General features: G+C 39.4%; 2 protein-coding genes across 2 annotated transcripts; both read right to left on the bottom strand.

The window, feature by feature from the left end:
- Positions 1–257: 257 nt before the first annotated feature.
- Positions 258–7,809, bottom strand: ephrina-b (ephrin). Its single transcript, NM_001078481.1, is given in 5 exon segments — positions 258–992; positions 1,207–1,467; positions 1,580–1,708; positions 2,129–2,280; positions 7,660–7,809. Coding segments are annotated over 5 exon segments (798 nt in total). The 5' UTR covers positions 7,797–7,809; the 3' UTR covers positions 258–873.
- A 2,109-nt stretch (positions 7,810–9,918) lies between these two features.
- On the bottom strand, positions 9,919–12,181 carry LOC100179976 (ephrin-A1-like). The gene is made up of 4 exons (XM_002121831.4): positions 11,876–12,181; positions 10,937–11,088; positions 10,578–10,700; positions 9,919–10,116 (listed from the first exon to the last, which is right to left on the bottom strand). Exons 1-4 carry the CDS (start codon positions 12,016–12,018, stop codon positions 10,034–10,036), a joined length of 501 nt encoding a protein of 166 aa, XP_002121867.1. The 5' UTR covers positions 12,019–12,181; the 3' UTR covers positions 9,919–10,033.
- Positions 12,182–16,809: the final 4,628 nt, after the last annotated feature.

Genomic DNA, 16,809 nt, shown 5'->3' on the forward strand with positions numbered 1-16,809 from the left:
GAAGCTTTCGCCACACTCGCTGATAAATATCGCAGCTTACCGTAAGTCTGTCGATCAACAAACACGAAAGACTTAATATAGGCTGAGACAACCGTTATTGAAGCCCATGCGAAGCTGTACACTATCTCCGGTAAGTTTACTGATACGAATAGAATAGTAAATAAACTTGAGAGGAAAATTACAAAGAATCTACTACCTTTAATTGTAAAGTCAAGAGTATATGTTAAGATGACTTTGGCAAGTATAACAAACAGTTTGCAGTGTTAATTTATTGAAATCAAACAAAAACTTGAAAATGTGAGTCAAAAGAAAAATTACTAATATAACAGCGTAGCGAAAATCTAAATATTGTTTAGAACCAAATTCAATACGCAAAACGCTTGAAAAGGAGTTTCTTGGTACTGATCAGCACTTACGTCTATAACAAAAGGAAACCTGGTGCGAAAATGATACGTTTTTTGAGGGTTTTGAATCGGCCATTTTGTTTGAGTTGGCGAGTGTCGAAAAAAAGCAGCCCTTTTTTTATAAAATTTGTGGTATTAGTCAAAAGCGGGGGACAGTTAATTCAGCACCTTCGATCGTATAATAATAACAACATAATCACAAAACATACAACATACAAACAATCACAGTGACTTAAAAAAAGAGCAGGCACATTGTCATACTCAAAGCGACGATACCATCGTATGTATCACCTTGTATATGCCTGTTTACACCTTAAATTGTACGGCCAGCGCACAACCGGTTTATAAAAAGCTATGTCTCGTATCATTTGTCCTTCGGTCTCTCTCAGCTAGAGTTGGCACATGGCGAACTACCTTCGACTTTTCTTTCAGTAACGTGCAAGAACGTATAATGGAGTTGCATTGGGCTTCAGTTTTGTAACAGAACAGTCAGCACTAACGCAACTAACATCCACGTGGTGGCGCAAGTAATTCTACCGACCCCGCCACCCGGGCCGTCACCTTCACCGTCGCCCCGGACATATCCAGCTGAAAACAAAATAAACTTTTAATGTCAAATGCTCCAGCTAAAACAATGTTCATACCTTATCCTGAATTTGCTTATATTATTAACAAAATCTGCAGTACCACAGTTCACCCGACTGTGACTATATTTTCCGAAACTATACATTAATGCACCAAGTAGGTCATGGTTGATTTTATATAATAAACGTTGTTAGATATTAAACAACCAAATTCTTACGTTTGAGCGTCTTTGTGGGCGGAGTATTTCTTGTCGAGCTCTGTCTTGGTATATGGGGTTTCTGACTTGTTCGAGGTGTTGTTGTTGTTGTTGTTGCTATTGTTGTAGTAGTAGTGGTTGACGAAAGTGTCCTTGGCGTTGACGACCGTGTTGTACCTGCAGTCACTGGTTTCCGGTCGTGTTCGTGCAGTCTTTTCGGCAGAACATGAACTTTCATTTTCATCGCTGATTTGCAATTCTGAGGTTCATCTTTTTTGAATGCTGCAAATCAGCAAAAGATTAAAACTTGCTGCCTTTTAGAATATTACATGGACCACTTCTTAACATCAATTGAATTTGTTTTTTTTAATATATTTAATTTGTATCAACTTACCCATAAAGAAATAATCTTTATTTGGTTGATATACGAATCCCAGTGGGTTTGGACTTCTTCGTTGAAACTTGGTGGTGAGCTTGCGTCCTTTAACTGGATTGTCACACTTAAAAATCGCAGTTTTCATATCTGCATTTAAGTTTATGTTGTTTGTTACCAAGTTGTATCCAAGGTGACGACCATTCAAGGTTATATTATGGGCTATTTAGGCACCACACACAGTACGTAATTATATATACACTTTCTTTCACGTACAGTCGCATGGCTTTTATGCTAAGTGTTGTGTCATTCATCTATTCAAAGGCATACAGCAAACAACACAGTACTCTACTATAAAGGTTGTTATCCAAAAGGGTGGGCTGTTAATAACATGGCGAGCAAAACTAAAAGGACATGTTTTCACTAACTTCGCTCAGCCAAACGGCAAAAATACTGGATATCAGCCAAGAACAACGAAAAGTTTTTTTTCTCAACATGTACGACGCATGCTTCGGTACATTAGCAAGGTACTTTACATTTTTGAGCATTTATTATACCATTAGAACTCACCAGTGAGAGAGCAACTGTTGTATGATTGTTCGCTGACATTGTAGATGATGAAACTAAGCTTAGCTTTATCATCTTGATCATACTGAGGGCAGTGAATATTCATGTAGTCTCGCATATGAACCTCAATGCTGAACTCGTTTCCGAAAGCAAACCTGAAAAAAAAATACTTTACTTATTCTGCAGTAGCAAAAAAATCAATAAAACCAAAACCATAGGATACAAATTAAAGAGAATTGTCTTTTCCACGGAGCGGTACTGTTTATAAAACTCGGCCAAATTTAAGCACTTTTCTTATCTCTTATTTGTCGAATACACTGCAGATTTCATATCTGGCACCACACTATTTGTTTCGGACTATTACAGTTCCGTTACGGGTCGCTTCTCTTCACTTATAATCTTCCGGGCTTTATGAAGAGCACCCTGTTGCGGTTTTTATGCTGCCACGTTTCCTATTACGGTGTTGGGACAACAGATTACGCGTAAAAACAGTTACATGTAAACCGCTGCCACATGTAGAAAGCTTATTAGAAAACCACAGATGAGAAAAGCAAGCGACAAACCGATTCAAAGTTCGTGTGAGTTAAATGGCCATTGTGCTGGTGCTTTACTATAGGGTAACTAGGGGAGATTTGGGAGTTTCCAATAAGACCCAAGACAAACATCACGTCAGGTCTTAAATAGAGCAGTATATTACCCAAAGTAATCGATGACTCTACTTGACGAAAACCAGACCAGAGTTTGATTTTATGGGCTTTACGCGTAATGCTCTTTCCTCGAAGCCAAATTGAGCTTGCTAAACCGCAATGAGACAACATCGATTTAAGAGTTGTGTGATTCAGAGGGAACGCCGCAGGGTGGAAAAAGCAAAAACACTCTCTTTGCTATTGAGCGGGCTTGGCGGTTATTTGAGAAACGATTACGAACAAAGGGTAAGCTGCTTCGTTGTCCGAGCAATGAAAGCGAGTGAAACATTAACCTATTGTTTGCTAAAGCTTGCAAGAACGGCGACCTGTTCTCTTTTTTGATCATGAACTCCTATGGTTACGTTGTAAACACAGCATAAATGAAATATGACACAAGATACTGTTGATGTGATCCGTATTGAAGACTGTTGTGTGGGGAAATCGGGACCGTACAGTCGCACGTGACGTCAAAAGACTCGAAATAAACTTGTTTGGACAACGCGAGCAAAACAAGATCGTTTTGTTTTATGATCTATAGTAATCGATCTGTTCCGCTATCGTAGGCGACGACCGTTTCCTTTGCTAGTTAGTTCTTGGCAAATGTTGTCCCGACTTGGAGTCGGTCGTAAAAAGATCATCACCTTACGAGTGTCAACTCACTAAGAGAAAAGGGCGACGGCGTGTAACGTTGTAAGTAGTGCTTGAGGCGTGGTACATGTAATGTTGAATACCCTCAAGTGCAGGAGCTACCAGCAGGCGACCCCTTGCTTTTGTAAGCAATCCTTCTGAGAACACTCGGCAGCCAACGAGAGGTTTCAAATCCTCTTAATGAGTCTGTCATGTCGGCGTCAACAGTAATCGACCGTGTCGTGGTATTGTTGCCGTCGAAGTGGGTGGCGGTAGTATAGTACCTGCCCACAAAAGCCTTCCGTGCTTTTATATCGACAACTTATTTTTAAGTTGATCAATATATATACACGTCTCAAACCCGTAGTGACGTGGGCGTGGGTGTTGATTCAGCCTAATGTTGATTCGAGATGATGTAATTTGCGATGACATAATGTTCCATAAGCAGACTTATTGGAACAGGGTTGTACTACAAATTTACCTATCTCACCCTACGCACGAAATTTGACAATCAAAATCGCCAGCTGACTTTTTTTTTAATTTTGGTCAAAACCACAGAAACATAACCCCCGAGTCACACGATTATTTGGATAAAGTTTGTAAACCTATAAAGATAATCTGCAGCACTCGATCATGCAGCAGATGTGTGACGTCTGGTTGAATTTAAAATAACAGATGACAATGAGAGTTAATCACTTCATGATGATCGTCGGCCTATTTATATGACGCCCATTTCACACTAAATGCGACAACTTCGCACATTTATTTAAATGCACCTATATAAGGTGTTAATTGCCACACGAGGTTCAAATACGACATTAATTGGGACCTAAATTCATATTTTAGATCTGTGACGTAACTAAAAAAAGTCTTAATTAACACACGCCTATTTCGTCTTTAATGGCCAGGGAAATAGCTGGTGAACAAGAAATACAAAAGCGTGGCCCATATGATGACGTATCATGGTAGCACACGCGACCAAAAATGCAAAAACATGCTAAAGACCTGGCCGCAACATCGGGGAATTCACGCCTGGGACAAAGACGTATCCAGAAACAATGCTAGTGGTCAACTCCACTCTGCTAACTGGTAGTTAGCGACACCGTGCCGTCCCGGGATGGTACGACCGTGCAGACGCCGCCCGTAAATCTATGTTATTTCTAAATGGTGCCAATTAGCAGATCAGCGGTTAAAGAACACTACGATTTCAAGCATCGGCTCCACTATACATATATATATATGTATATATATATATATAGCATGGCGTAACGGTCCGCCAAGTTTCAATGCTGCAATAATCAAGAAAACGACGAGGCGGGAACAAAAATCACACCATCACCAAAACTTAGAAAATGAATACGTTCACACCACAGGTCGCTAACCAAGAAAACTGCTTCAAAGATAAGAGCTCGGTCGTTTACCTTCAATAGCTAGTTTGTTCGGCACCGTTATAATTGCTGCCCGACCTTGACTTGAGTGGTTCTTCCACCGAGTCGGTGGTTTTCGCCTTAAATCTACAAAACGTGACGGTAGTAGAAGCACCAATGCGTGTCGTTGAACCTCAACAGGCTATTGCAACGGTATAGGAGCGTCGCTGGGTGCGGGGGCGAAGCCTAACCGGTCAAAGTTTGCATCACGAGACGGCCAAACCCACAACGAAGGTTAATTACCCGCACCATTACGTCACCAGTTAATTCATTAGTGAAAATATTGAACTTACTTGTAGCGACCGAATGCTCTGCAAACAAGCGAGCTGTTCAAAATTACACATACGCTAGCTGACGTAAATACGGATAATGAAAGATCACGCTTGGATGATACAAAATACGTGACAAGGACCACACGCAGTTTTCGCAGGTGGGGCAGCCACCGCCCACAGGGAACGCATCCCAGCTTTGGATTTGTATGGAGCTCAGTGTTATGGATTTAGGAAGCGGAATAGGATCATAAAGCCACTTCGTATATTTGGAGCGTGGGGTCTCCCTTTTAGAGCAAGACCGCCAAATCGAACAGTCACGAGACAACGAACGATGTTTTGTTGCGGCCGGTAATTAAATTGAAGTCGTGGATCAATCGAAGTTGTAGCTAAAAATTCTTCTTTCGACAAATATGGCCCACTTTGCCACAATATTCTTTATACTGGCGGGGTGGGCTCTTTGTCTGGTTTATCACAATAAAATTTTCACAAACACTATCTCAACGTTGCCGGGAGATAGCACTGCGTATTGTTGACTTTAATTTCACCAGATCTCGTACACAAAAGAGTGTCACACGCAAACTGCCCTCACAGCTTTAGCACAAAACCGTCATTGTGCCTTATGAGTTCGGGTGAATGGATTAGACTAACCCCATGGCAAACCCAAACCATATGACAAAGTTTACCCACATCACGCCACTGGGTTAACAATTATAAACGAGCAATGTTCATACAAACTTAAAGAAAAAGCTGCATTGGGTTTGCAGTTAAACGGGATATACTTGATCTGTTCAATTTTCGCAATTCAGTTATACTTGTTTTGACCTTTTTAATAAAAGTATACGAGGTTTAACTAGGCCAATATGGAGCAAAAGCAAATACGCCATGACTGTATAAAGTTTGCAGATAGAATAAGGACGGTTTACTGAGTGATGCAAGGCAAATAAGGCGAGAAATTATATTGAACGAACATGTTGGGACAAGGCAGCCGTATACGCGCCCGTATTTGGTAATAACTATAGTCTGGTTTTACTCGTAAGAATCGTTTGACAGCCCGAATTTATCACCAGGATTTATCAAACCCTAATGCAAAAGAAATGATGGAACTTATTTATCTTATTTCGATTTCTGATGTGAGAACAAACATGATGTAACTCTAATTGATGTGCGGTGGATTTTCGTCGAACATTATCGTTAATAATTTATACCCAGTGTCTGTATATTACAGGAGCTTTTCTAGACTGTTTTTGTGGATGTCTTTTATGCTGCAAACCCAGCTTCGGTTAATAAAGTGTCTCAACAACATTTCTGTACAACCTTAAGACTAAAATTGCCGGCCCGCCCGACAGAGTCTAAGCCGATAATTTCGAACACAAAAAACAAGCGGCACACGCAAGTTATAAACATAGTGTATAGTATAGACTACGATACAATATAAGAATGATGCGGAACTGTATTCTTGTAATATTTACATTGTTTCCGAGCCACCATTGTCGATTGTGCTCGTTGTCCAAATTATAGGGTGCTGGGGACAGCCGCTGTTGAAAGTTATGTTCTCTTTTTTATCATAAATTTAATCTGAATGCGCATTTATACACCTTAGGCATTTCGGGCGGTTTAGGCGACCCACGAATAAGTTAATGTGTGGGATACAGCGATATTTTGCTTGTACACATACGCACAACCCACGAAGCTTAATTAGGCTCGGAGGTATCAACGAAAATTCGGTAACCAAGCTACACTTGGTGTAACTACACGGTATTTGCGTGTAATACCAAGCCCTCTTTCCCTTAATGTTTATTCACGATTAGTTAAGCAGAAACATATTCTTGGCGGGCTCATTTTTTTCTTATAGCTATATCGCAAGACGGTGAATACAATTAACACAAAGAAGATTACAACACTGTTGTCTTATCACGGACACGGGATTAAACCTTGGTAAATATGCTCAATGAACGGTAAAGTGAATCACCGAAAAGCGTCACGCATCGGCAGACTCAGAAGACAAGCTAAGAGCCCCGATGGGCAAAATAACTTAGATGTTCAAGTTAAAGCAAAAACAACGCAAGCGAAATACCAACGCATCAACATACGTCAGCACCGGCCAAGTTCTGGTAAGAGGAGGATGAGTCATAAGTTATACTGACGGTAAAGTGCTCAAGCGGAAAGCATAGCTCGAATACTCAGTAGTCAGGCCCTTGGGTTGGAAATGCCATTTGCGATTAGGCGACTTCTGTTATCACAGCGGATCCCTCCGTCATTCCAACAACAACATTGGAAATCGAATAATACATGATAAACTGTGTGTTTTCTGTGTCGAATTCAACCACACAGGACGTGTAACAACTTTCCTTTGGTCAATGTCCGACACGATATGGAAAATACCGAAGTCATTCATAAGCGCACTCAATCATGTATAGCGTTTGACGACGTAAACGCCACCATATCGTATGATGACGTTTAAACGCCACTTGAATGTTTCAAGTGTTTAGATTAATCTAAAATCCAATTAGAAATCGACTTACCCTCCGTTTTCTCGTGGATCCCACATAACCTCATGGGTGATGGTCCCCGAATTAAACCGCTTGCTTCGTACCCCATCAAAGAGAAGATAGCACATAAACAAACTTAAAATCATTCGATTAACTTTTGACAAAGGCATGGTGATATACGCATTTACATACAATCTGCAAGGAAATTAGGTTTATCATATTTGTTTGAATATGCAACATCGTAATCTGACATTCTATAAACCACAATCCTATAGACTTAAATGCTGAACGTATTCTGCAGGCTATAAATCTGTTGATCTGCTTCTCATTATTATACTACAATCCTACTTTATTAAAAATGAATAAATGTACAATTAGGTTTTTAATTAAAGCCATTATAATACATAATATTTTACACTCTAACCGACTACTACTCAAACAGTGCACTGTACTGTGCGCTACACTGAGATCTTATCTTAATCGCGTTTGTGTCGACACAATCGCCCAAGGTTACTGCTATGCTTCATAGCAAACTGCAGTTGATAAAGCAGACGATATTTAACAGCAGCCAACAAACGAGCCACACAAGCTGCGCTGTTATTTTTCATTTAAAATACAGCAATAACAAGTTACTAACGCGTGCTCGGATCTAAACAGACAAGAGTAGACACTCGCAGATTAGCGACTATTAATTCTGGCTTAGCGTCGTCGGACGTCGACGATGTTCGTCACGCTGTTGGCAAATCCACAAGTATATGCGCGACTTTTTCTTTTACCCTCTCCCACACCCTTTCTTTACTCGGCGGTCTTTCTCGTTGGAAGTAACAGCATTAAATGTAAGCTTGCCTATTCTAGCTTTATTCGTCGGACTCAGCGTCGTCGTATAATGTTAAACTGCTATGCTTTACTTTGTTTACATCATGACCTAGAGGTCGCGAACGAAGAAAACCAAACAACAATAAGTAACATCGATTTGAAAGGCGAGCTTCGCGGCGGGTCAAATCGTATTGTTTTACAGCTAGCAACTCTATAACAAGAACACAAGAGATCCTAGCGGGATACTTTATAGTACCGCCGTGTAATTCCTCATTTCCGTATCAAATTAACGATTGCGTTCTTTTGTTTTGCTTCCTTTTAAAATTAGACCAGTTTTTGCTCGATTGCCCTGTTAGCAAAATAAGCTGCAATCTGTAAACTGTTGTGCATTGCAATACATTGCCACAGCAGCCGCCTTCTTAGCAAAGCCAGCAGTGGCGTTGAGCAATCAGCGATGTACCATATGCAGCCGACACTTTTCGCCCTCCACGCTCCTGCTCAAAAACACTTCTTTCATCGCTGTTCAAACCGCCCACATGCCCAAAGCGAACCCGACGACAGTTAACAAGCCATGTGGCTGCACGAACCTCCACAGGAGTATAATTAGACACTGGTTTTCTTGGACGTGAATTAATTACCGCTTTTACACAGGGTTATTTATCTCAGTCACGTATAGTGTGTTGAAAATAAACCAAGTCAGCCAACCGTTCCGCCTCCGCTTCCAGCAGTGTATATATTTGCATCAGTAGTAACAGCAAGCATTAAGCCGACCGCATGGATTTAAGCCAATGTTAGCGACCCTAAGCCTCACTACACAGTGTTTGAATGTATATGCAAAACAAGCACTACATAATGTCATGTTTTAAACCACATTGAACATAAACCAAAGCTCGATGTACGATGTACGTCTGTCGTATTTATAGGTTTTTCATAAATATTAATAACTTCTATTTTGCTTCCGGAGGTTCAAACCTAATTCTTGTCCTAAACACAAAATGTACGACTACCACAAGCACAAACTGTAGGACTATACCACAAGCAACGAATTCCTATCTACTGCATTTACCCTGTACGTATTTAAAAACCGTATTTGAACATCTGTATTGCGTCAGTTTTGGACACTGCAGCGAAAAACATAAACCTCATCTAATTAAGGGCAAACTACTGAAGCTTCCCAAATAAAACCGACCATCGGAAATAAATTTACTGCTCATAATCTCTGTTGGCCAACTGGGAATACAAACAAACAAACAGAAAATAGGTTTCGTCCTCGTTGATAAAAGAATAAAGTCGGCTGCGAAATTCCAATGGTCCCAATGGGAGGGAAACGAAATGCAAAGTATGCAGTTTTATTTAAAAAAACACTGGCATCGGCTTGACTGTAGCACGACCAACATAACTAGCAGCTTTCAAACGATTTCTACGTCCCAAAGTGCAATTAAAATTCACTCACACTTAATCATGAAATAAATAAGGTGCATTTAAAACAGGTGTGCCCTGGTGATATTTTATTTGTTATCGTACAACAGCATTTCATGCAGAACAGCATCTTCAAAATATTTCAACATCGACATCACTATGGCCAGGCAATTTACTTGGACTTGTTTTTTGGTAAAACATGAATTGTCATTTTCATTGCCGTTTCGCAAGTTTCGACTACGCCTTTTTTGAACGCTGCGTAAAATTAGGTCCTCATTACCTTAAAGCGAAATTATTGCGAAAAATAGAACATATTTGTAAGCGCAATTTAAAGCTACTTTGGACAATGTAGTAGGGTGGGAAAAATGGGAAATGCTTTTATTCTTATTTCTTGTCCCATTTGATAGTAAACAAAGGGCAAAAGAGCATAAACAGAATTATATAAATGTAGCCCATCGACTTTAAAAGAACACTGTTAATTGTTTAAAACGTGTTTCCCTACAGTACATATAGGAGGGTTGGGAAAGATGGGACACCTTCCAAAAGTATCCATGGGACACTTTCCAAAAGTATCCATGAGACACCTTCCAAAAGTATCTCCCCCCCCCCCTCACCCTACTATATATACCTTGTCTATTCACACCATACAAATGATTTAAAGTTTTAGTAAGTTTAAAAGCCTGTAATTATTTAAGATATACGTATCAACAGCTTACCCATAAAGTAGTAATCTTGATTAGGCTGAAATACAACATTCAAAGTCTTCTGTCTCTGAAACCTAAACGTCAATTTCCGCGAGTGGAAGGGATTGTTGCATTTTAAAATCACCTTTTCACTTTCTGCATATAAACATGTTATGTTAGTCTGCAACGTGGCAATCATTTTAGATAGTCCATCTGAGAACCACTTACAAAACTTGACTAAATTATTTGATAGGTTTATGCGCCAATGATCTATAGTACTGTGGGGTCAGGTGTCTCATCTTTCCCACCCTACTATATATACTTTTTAAGTTGTTTCGAAAATTATTATTAAAAAAGCAAAAAATAAACAAATGGATTTCATATATAACCACCTCCAATTAAGCAACTGTTATATGATTGCTCGCTAACATTGTAGATGATGAAACTAAGCTTAGCTTCGTTATCTGCATCATACATAGGGCAGTGAATATTCATGTAGTCTCTCATATGAACCTCGATGGAATATTCGTTTCCGGGGGTGAATCTAAAAAAGACAAAAAAGGGTTAATTGGCACAAAATATAAAAAATGACTCGCAAGGATCTAATAAATAGTAGGGCGGGGAAAATTACATAATATTCAAGTATCATGATTGTGTTATAAACAATTAACAACGGTCTATGGAAGTTGTGGGGATACGGTATAATAATTCTTTAAAAGTTCTTTGTTTACTAGTAAATTGGACTATAGCTTGTAATTTTTTTAATTCATTCCACATTTGAGTTGCTGGGACACCTGTTCATTCTATTTTTCCTTCCAATTTGATAGTAAACAAAGAAAATTCAAAGAATTATAAAACTGTGCCTTCACGACTCCCTTAGACCGTTGTTAATTGTTTAAAACTCGATCAGGATATTTAGATATTATGTGCTAAAGGTGTCCCATCTTCCCCCACCCCACTATATAAGCTATAGGCAATTTTAAATCGGTATTTGTATGCTGATTTATCACACCACAAAATTGCACACGTTATTTAATGCAACCGAAAAACAAACTTACAACATTAAGTCTAAACATGGCCAACCCAAACAGCTTTCTAAAACTAGAAGCACTAATCGCTTGATTCAATTTTTAACCAGGTATTATAGCAGTATAACTGAAACTTGAATAGTAGAAAACCAATCGGGTCTCTATAGCAACCTAAATGGCTACACTTTTAGTGTTTTAGCCAAAAACATGTATCATCATGCAATGGTAAACAGAGAGGACATTTGCTTAATGGCTATTAAATATTTCAAGATTAATTTAAAACTCAATTAGAAATCGACTTACCCTACGTTTTGTCGTGGGTCCCACATAACATCATGGTTGATGGTCCCACTCCCAGAATTGAACTGCTTGCTTTGTACCACATTAAAAAGAAGATAGCATATAAACAAACTCAAAATCATTCGATTAACTTTTGACAAAACCATGGTGATATACGCATTTACATAACAATCTGTATATACAGTGCACAGTCGCAGGGTTCTAAAAATTAAATGAGAAATTACTTTCACCTATATATTTAAATACCACACATTGAATTTGTACTGCACAACAAGTTCATGAACAAATGTATTATTCTTCTCCCTATAAAAATCACAATGAATCGTTATGCTTCGCTTACATTATAAGGCGTCCGCGACTTCTTTTTAATATTAACCCGCCAAAAAAGAACATTTATTGATTATCCTTTTAGTTTACACTTACAGAGTCAACACGTATAATTCTTGTCCAAATTATAAAAAAAAAGATAATCACCCACAGGGTAACATACTTGGTAACTTGTTAGCTGGCACGAGGTGTTAAACCCGTGTGATAACGACAGTCGTTTTCCTGCCACGCGAGGATAAATTAAGTTACATTCATTCATTCATTTTTTTATTTCCGCATCAAATTAATTAATTTTTGGATATGTTCTGTATTATGTTAAAATTATAGCAATTTGCACTCCATTTCCAGACTGCAACTGGAAAAATATTAAATTTCGCAACTGTAACATAAACTTAACCCTTTACCGTATAGAAAATATAAGTCTTATCTATTTATGAATACTAGATATATGAAAACACACATTTTTATAAATAATCGATAAAGTCATATATATATATAGTTTAGCAAGCAAAGTGTGTTAGAAACAACTACAGGAGTCTAAGACGAGAAGTAGTTATCGCGGTTCCACAAAACTGTTGGATTTAGTCGCGTAATGTGTTGAAGATAAACAAAATCTGACAGAAAAATTACAAATACAACATCTGAAAATAAAGGAATAAAGTCGAATTTATTTTCAATTGAAGGGAAGCGAAATGCAAAGTATGCACTCTTAACAAAGTGATACATGGGCATCTGCTTGATTGTAGCACGACCAACATAATAACTAGCAGCTTTCGTACTGCTTCTACGTCCCAAAGTGCAATTAAAATTCACTCACACTTAATCATGAAATAAATAAGTTACATTTAAAACAGGTGTGCACTGATAATATTGTATCCATTGTGACCGGTGGGAGTAATAATTGTAATAATGTGTTAAAAGTAATTGGTCGATTACGGCCACGTTGATTCAAGACACACCGTGGAAAAGTACAAAAGTTAAAACCGTTTTACTCTCTCGAGCCTCGCGGTATTCGGTTATATTTGTACGACTGTATGGTTCAACTACAACCGTGTGGTGACGCTATATAAGTAGGGTTCTTGTACAGAGCAGTCGTTTATACGTTATATAGTAGGGTGGGAAGAGAAGGGGCACCTATAGCCCATAATATCCAAATAAACAATTAACAGCGGTCTGTGAGAGTCGTGAAGGTACGGTTTTGTAGTTCTTTGAATGTTCTTTGTTTACTACCAAATGGGACGAGAAAATAGAATGAAAAGCTGTCCTATCTCCCCCACCCTATTATATACTTAAAAATAAAAAAATATCCATATAATTACCGATAGCCTAAAATTAATAATATTTGATTGCTGGCATGCCCCTTTAAAAGTGAAGGACAAAAACGACGAACGTTGCCGATTCGCCGCTCTTCACTCTGGAGTGTGGTTTGGATATTTCAACGCAACATGCTGGAGACATACACGACAATACAACACAACTATAGTAATTAAATTGCATTTGCCAACAGTTAAATTTCACCACCTTGTAAAACGTCTTAGAATTACGAGTACGAGATGCAAACGCCTTTCTGTATTCTTTTGCGGAGCTTGAATTTTTAATTATGTAAGGACCGGATTTACTTGATGCATGTTAACACGCAACCATGACGTATGAAGTCCAAGCATAGCACGGTCCAGTTTAAATTTGGACTTGTTTACGACTTGTAACGAAAAACGTGACGGCGACGCAATCGCAGTGCCAAGCGATGCCGGGTAAAATTGTGTAAGGTGTTTCGACCATAAGCTTGCACGGTGATCCAAGCTTGATGAGCAGCCAAAATTGTTGCACGGAAAATGCACGACAGAGCGATCCCGGTATATTGATGGCCAAACAATGACTGGACGATTCGAGTCCTGATATTCAAGGCCGATTTATTCTGTTTATGCTTCTGTCAGCTTCGAAGATAAGAGCAAGCGAAGAAAGCCGCCTCCGTAAAACGGTGATCTTTTGCTGAGTGGAAAGTTACCTGCGCCCGTGGGCTTTCTGGTTACGTTTCTAAACATTTACCGCTAAACAGCTTAGCAAGGCTTGTACCATTGTCGCCAAGTGCGAGCAGACCGCTAGTTTTGTTTCCTCGTGAATAATCTTTGCGGTGGTTTTGCTAAGCTCTAGTTTTATGCCACAATTAAGGCGAATTAGACCTTGATTGACGAATTAACAACTGGGCACTAATTATGAGCTTTCAGCTGTAAGAAGTGACGATGCCACTACTGTGTGATTGAGCCTTGAAAATAAACCGTTCCTCTATCAATCAAAATTTTGCGTTTTATCGTCCATTGGTACAAAAGGGGAATAGTCATATACCTCTTCATGTTATAATACAATGTAAGCTTTCTGTTTTGCAACGTTTACTTGCCTACAGCCTAAATGAGTGCCCGTGATCCGTTTGCGGTTAATTTTCTCGCGAGGCAATGTTTCCAAAGTAAGGATCGTGTATAATCAAGCTTTGCGTGGAACGGGTACAAACTAGGAGATGAAAACAAATTGAGCGCAAAACAGAGTTTGTGGTTTTGTGTGGAGTTGTTTATGTAAAGCGGATTATTTTGCTGCTTTTATCATAATCCGCTTCTTGCAATGCCGTGTGATGTACACTGAACATGTGCTGCAATGTATACTGCTGCTATACAGACGGCAATCAGCATTGGTATTGTACTCATTGGCGCGCTTAACGTCTGCGCAATGGGACATTGGAGTGTAGAAAGACCAATATACCTTTGTTTAGGCTAAAGATGCCTTTAACCGTTTTTTAAATTAAACAGAAAGCGAGATTGATTTGCGTATACATCACATCAATCGTCACTTTGTTGGTTTGAAAACCTTTGAGGAGAAATTTTACCCAAACTTGCCGCTGAATTATCCAGCGCGGCAATGGTTGTCTATATTTAACCGTGAGCGTCTAATCGATGCTGGGAACACGTTTCACGCCCGTGTTTGTTTAGACGAAGCTAACGGGCCAGAAAATAATCACGATTTTCGATCTCACTGAAATGTCGAAGATTTCACGCTTTTAAGGCAAGAAATCTTCGACGGAATTATCAGATTTGAACTTCGGTTAGATTATGCGAAGCGATGGACAGGTGCGTTATTAAAATCTTCGAGCGGTGGGTTGCTAAGGCCGATGTTAATTCACACATTTAACGGAAAGTTTCGGTCCGATGTTCGATGCAAAGATTGTCCTTAACTTGGCATAATTGATTGATTGTGATTACACAAGGCGCTTAATCGATTATAGAGTAATTTGGCTCAAACAAGCCTCCAGATTCGATTTCGTCCGATCCTGGTCTAAAAAATGCAAACGCAGGTGAGATTTATTATGAAGTGGGTGAAGGCTTAGCGGTTTCCATATCAAACCTAAATTACCCGTTTGATGTGAAGGCGGCGGTTGCAGTTAATCCGTAGCAGGCCCCGCACGCGAACCACTTCGTCCACATGTAGTGGCTATTTCTGGCTTGTTGAATTCTCCCGTGGGGACTACAGCAGGCACCGTGCTGTTGATTCCGTATCCGAACTCATAGTAGCTTTACCAAGGTCGGCAACAAATAACTTGGTAAAAAGTAATTGTGTTTTGTAGCAACATCGCTACACACAACCACCAGGATCACACACACAGAACCTAATGAGAAAATACAACCATTTGTTATCTGCTGAATTTTCAGACAGATATACACACATAGGTCGGAGAAATGCATCTGAAAGGGAGAACAGACACGAGCAAACGTCCCATTCGACAGAATTAAACCGCATTTGTAAACCTTCATGTAAAAGCAGCTTATGTGAGTTTACATACGTCATATCTATCATGGACAAAACTCCAACAGGAAACCTTTAACAAATAATAAAATAAAACCCCAGATGATCGATCCCGGCTCTGGTTGTTGATTACTACGAACGACAAAGTTTACAATGTACTTGAGCCGTAGGTTCGATTCGCAGGTGATAAACTGTCTAGCCGCGCCCGCTGTGTTTGCAAATCGTAAATTATTTGTTGTTCATGAATGAGGCTATTGTTTCATTGTAGCTACATGCATGCAATAGCCGCGTGATCTTTAAACAAAGGTCACAAAACCTTAGCACTTGCCGAGTTAAACTGTTCAAGGTAGACCATGTTTGCACTCTGGTCATTTTCACTGGTCAAATGTTATAATCCATCACTCGTGATATGTAAACACATACAGACCAACCGGAGCCGAAGGTTATGTGATCGAAGAGCAGCTTTCGGCGAAAATCGCAACTTAATTCGAAATTACGCCACCTCGGCTTAGTGAGGTAATCAGTCGCTCGATTTACTTCGTATTGAAATAAACCAGCTATTGATTAGCCCTACGGTATACCAGTGGCTGATCGAAGCTCGTTTTCTGACTCGTAAACTTTGAATGCATCTATTTATTGTGCGCGATGAGTTCTAAACGTTTCTTTGTTGCAACATTATACAGAAGTGGGTTTCCGAGTGTTTTTCACGGTTCACCCAACGTTATTGTTCAATATTTGCACAAAGCATACCGACAGCTTGGGGTGGCAGGGACCGGCGAACCTTCGAGAAGAAATCTCGGAAGTTCTATTGAACCAGGGCA

This window comes from Ciona intestinalis, chromosome 3, assembly GCF_000224145.3.
Source record: "Ciona intestinalis chromosome 3, KH, whole genome shotgun sequence".
NCBI lineage: Eukaryota > Metazoa > Chordata > Ascidiacea > Phlebobranchia > Cionidae > Ciona > Ciona intestinalis.

What these genes read in the sequence shown, in the direction of transcription:
- LOC100179976 (XM_002121831.4), bottom strand. Translation starts at nt 12,018, where the DNA reads ATGGTTTTGTCAAAAGTTAATCGAATGATTTTGAGTTTGTTTATATGC. An exon ending in GACCCACGACAAAACGTAGG is followed by an intron (nt 11,089 to 11,875) that starts GTAAGTCGATTT and finishes TGTCTTTTTTAG; the next exon opens with ATTCACCCCCGGAAACGAAT. An exon ending in TCAAGATTACTACTTTATGG is followed by an intron (nt 10,117 to 10,577) that starts GTAAGCTGTTGA and finishes AATTTTACGCAG; the next exon opens with CGTTCAAAAAAGGCGTAGTC.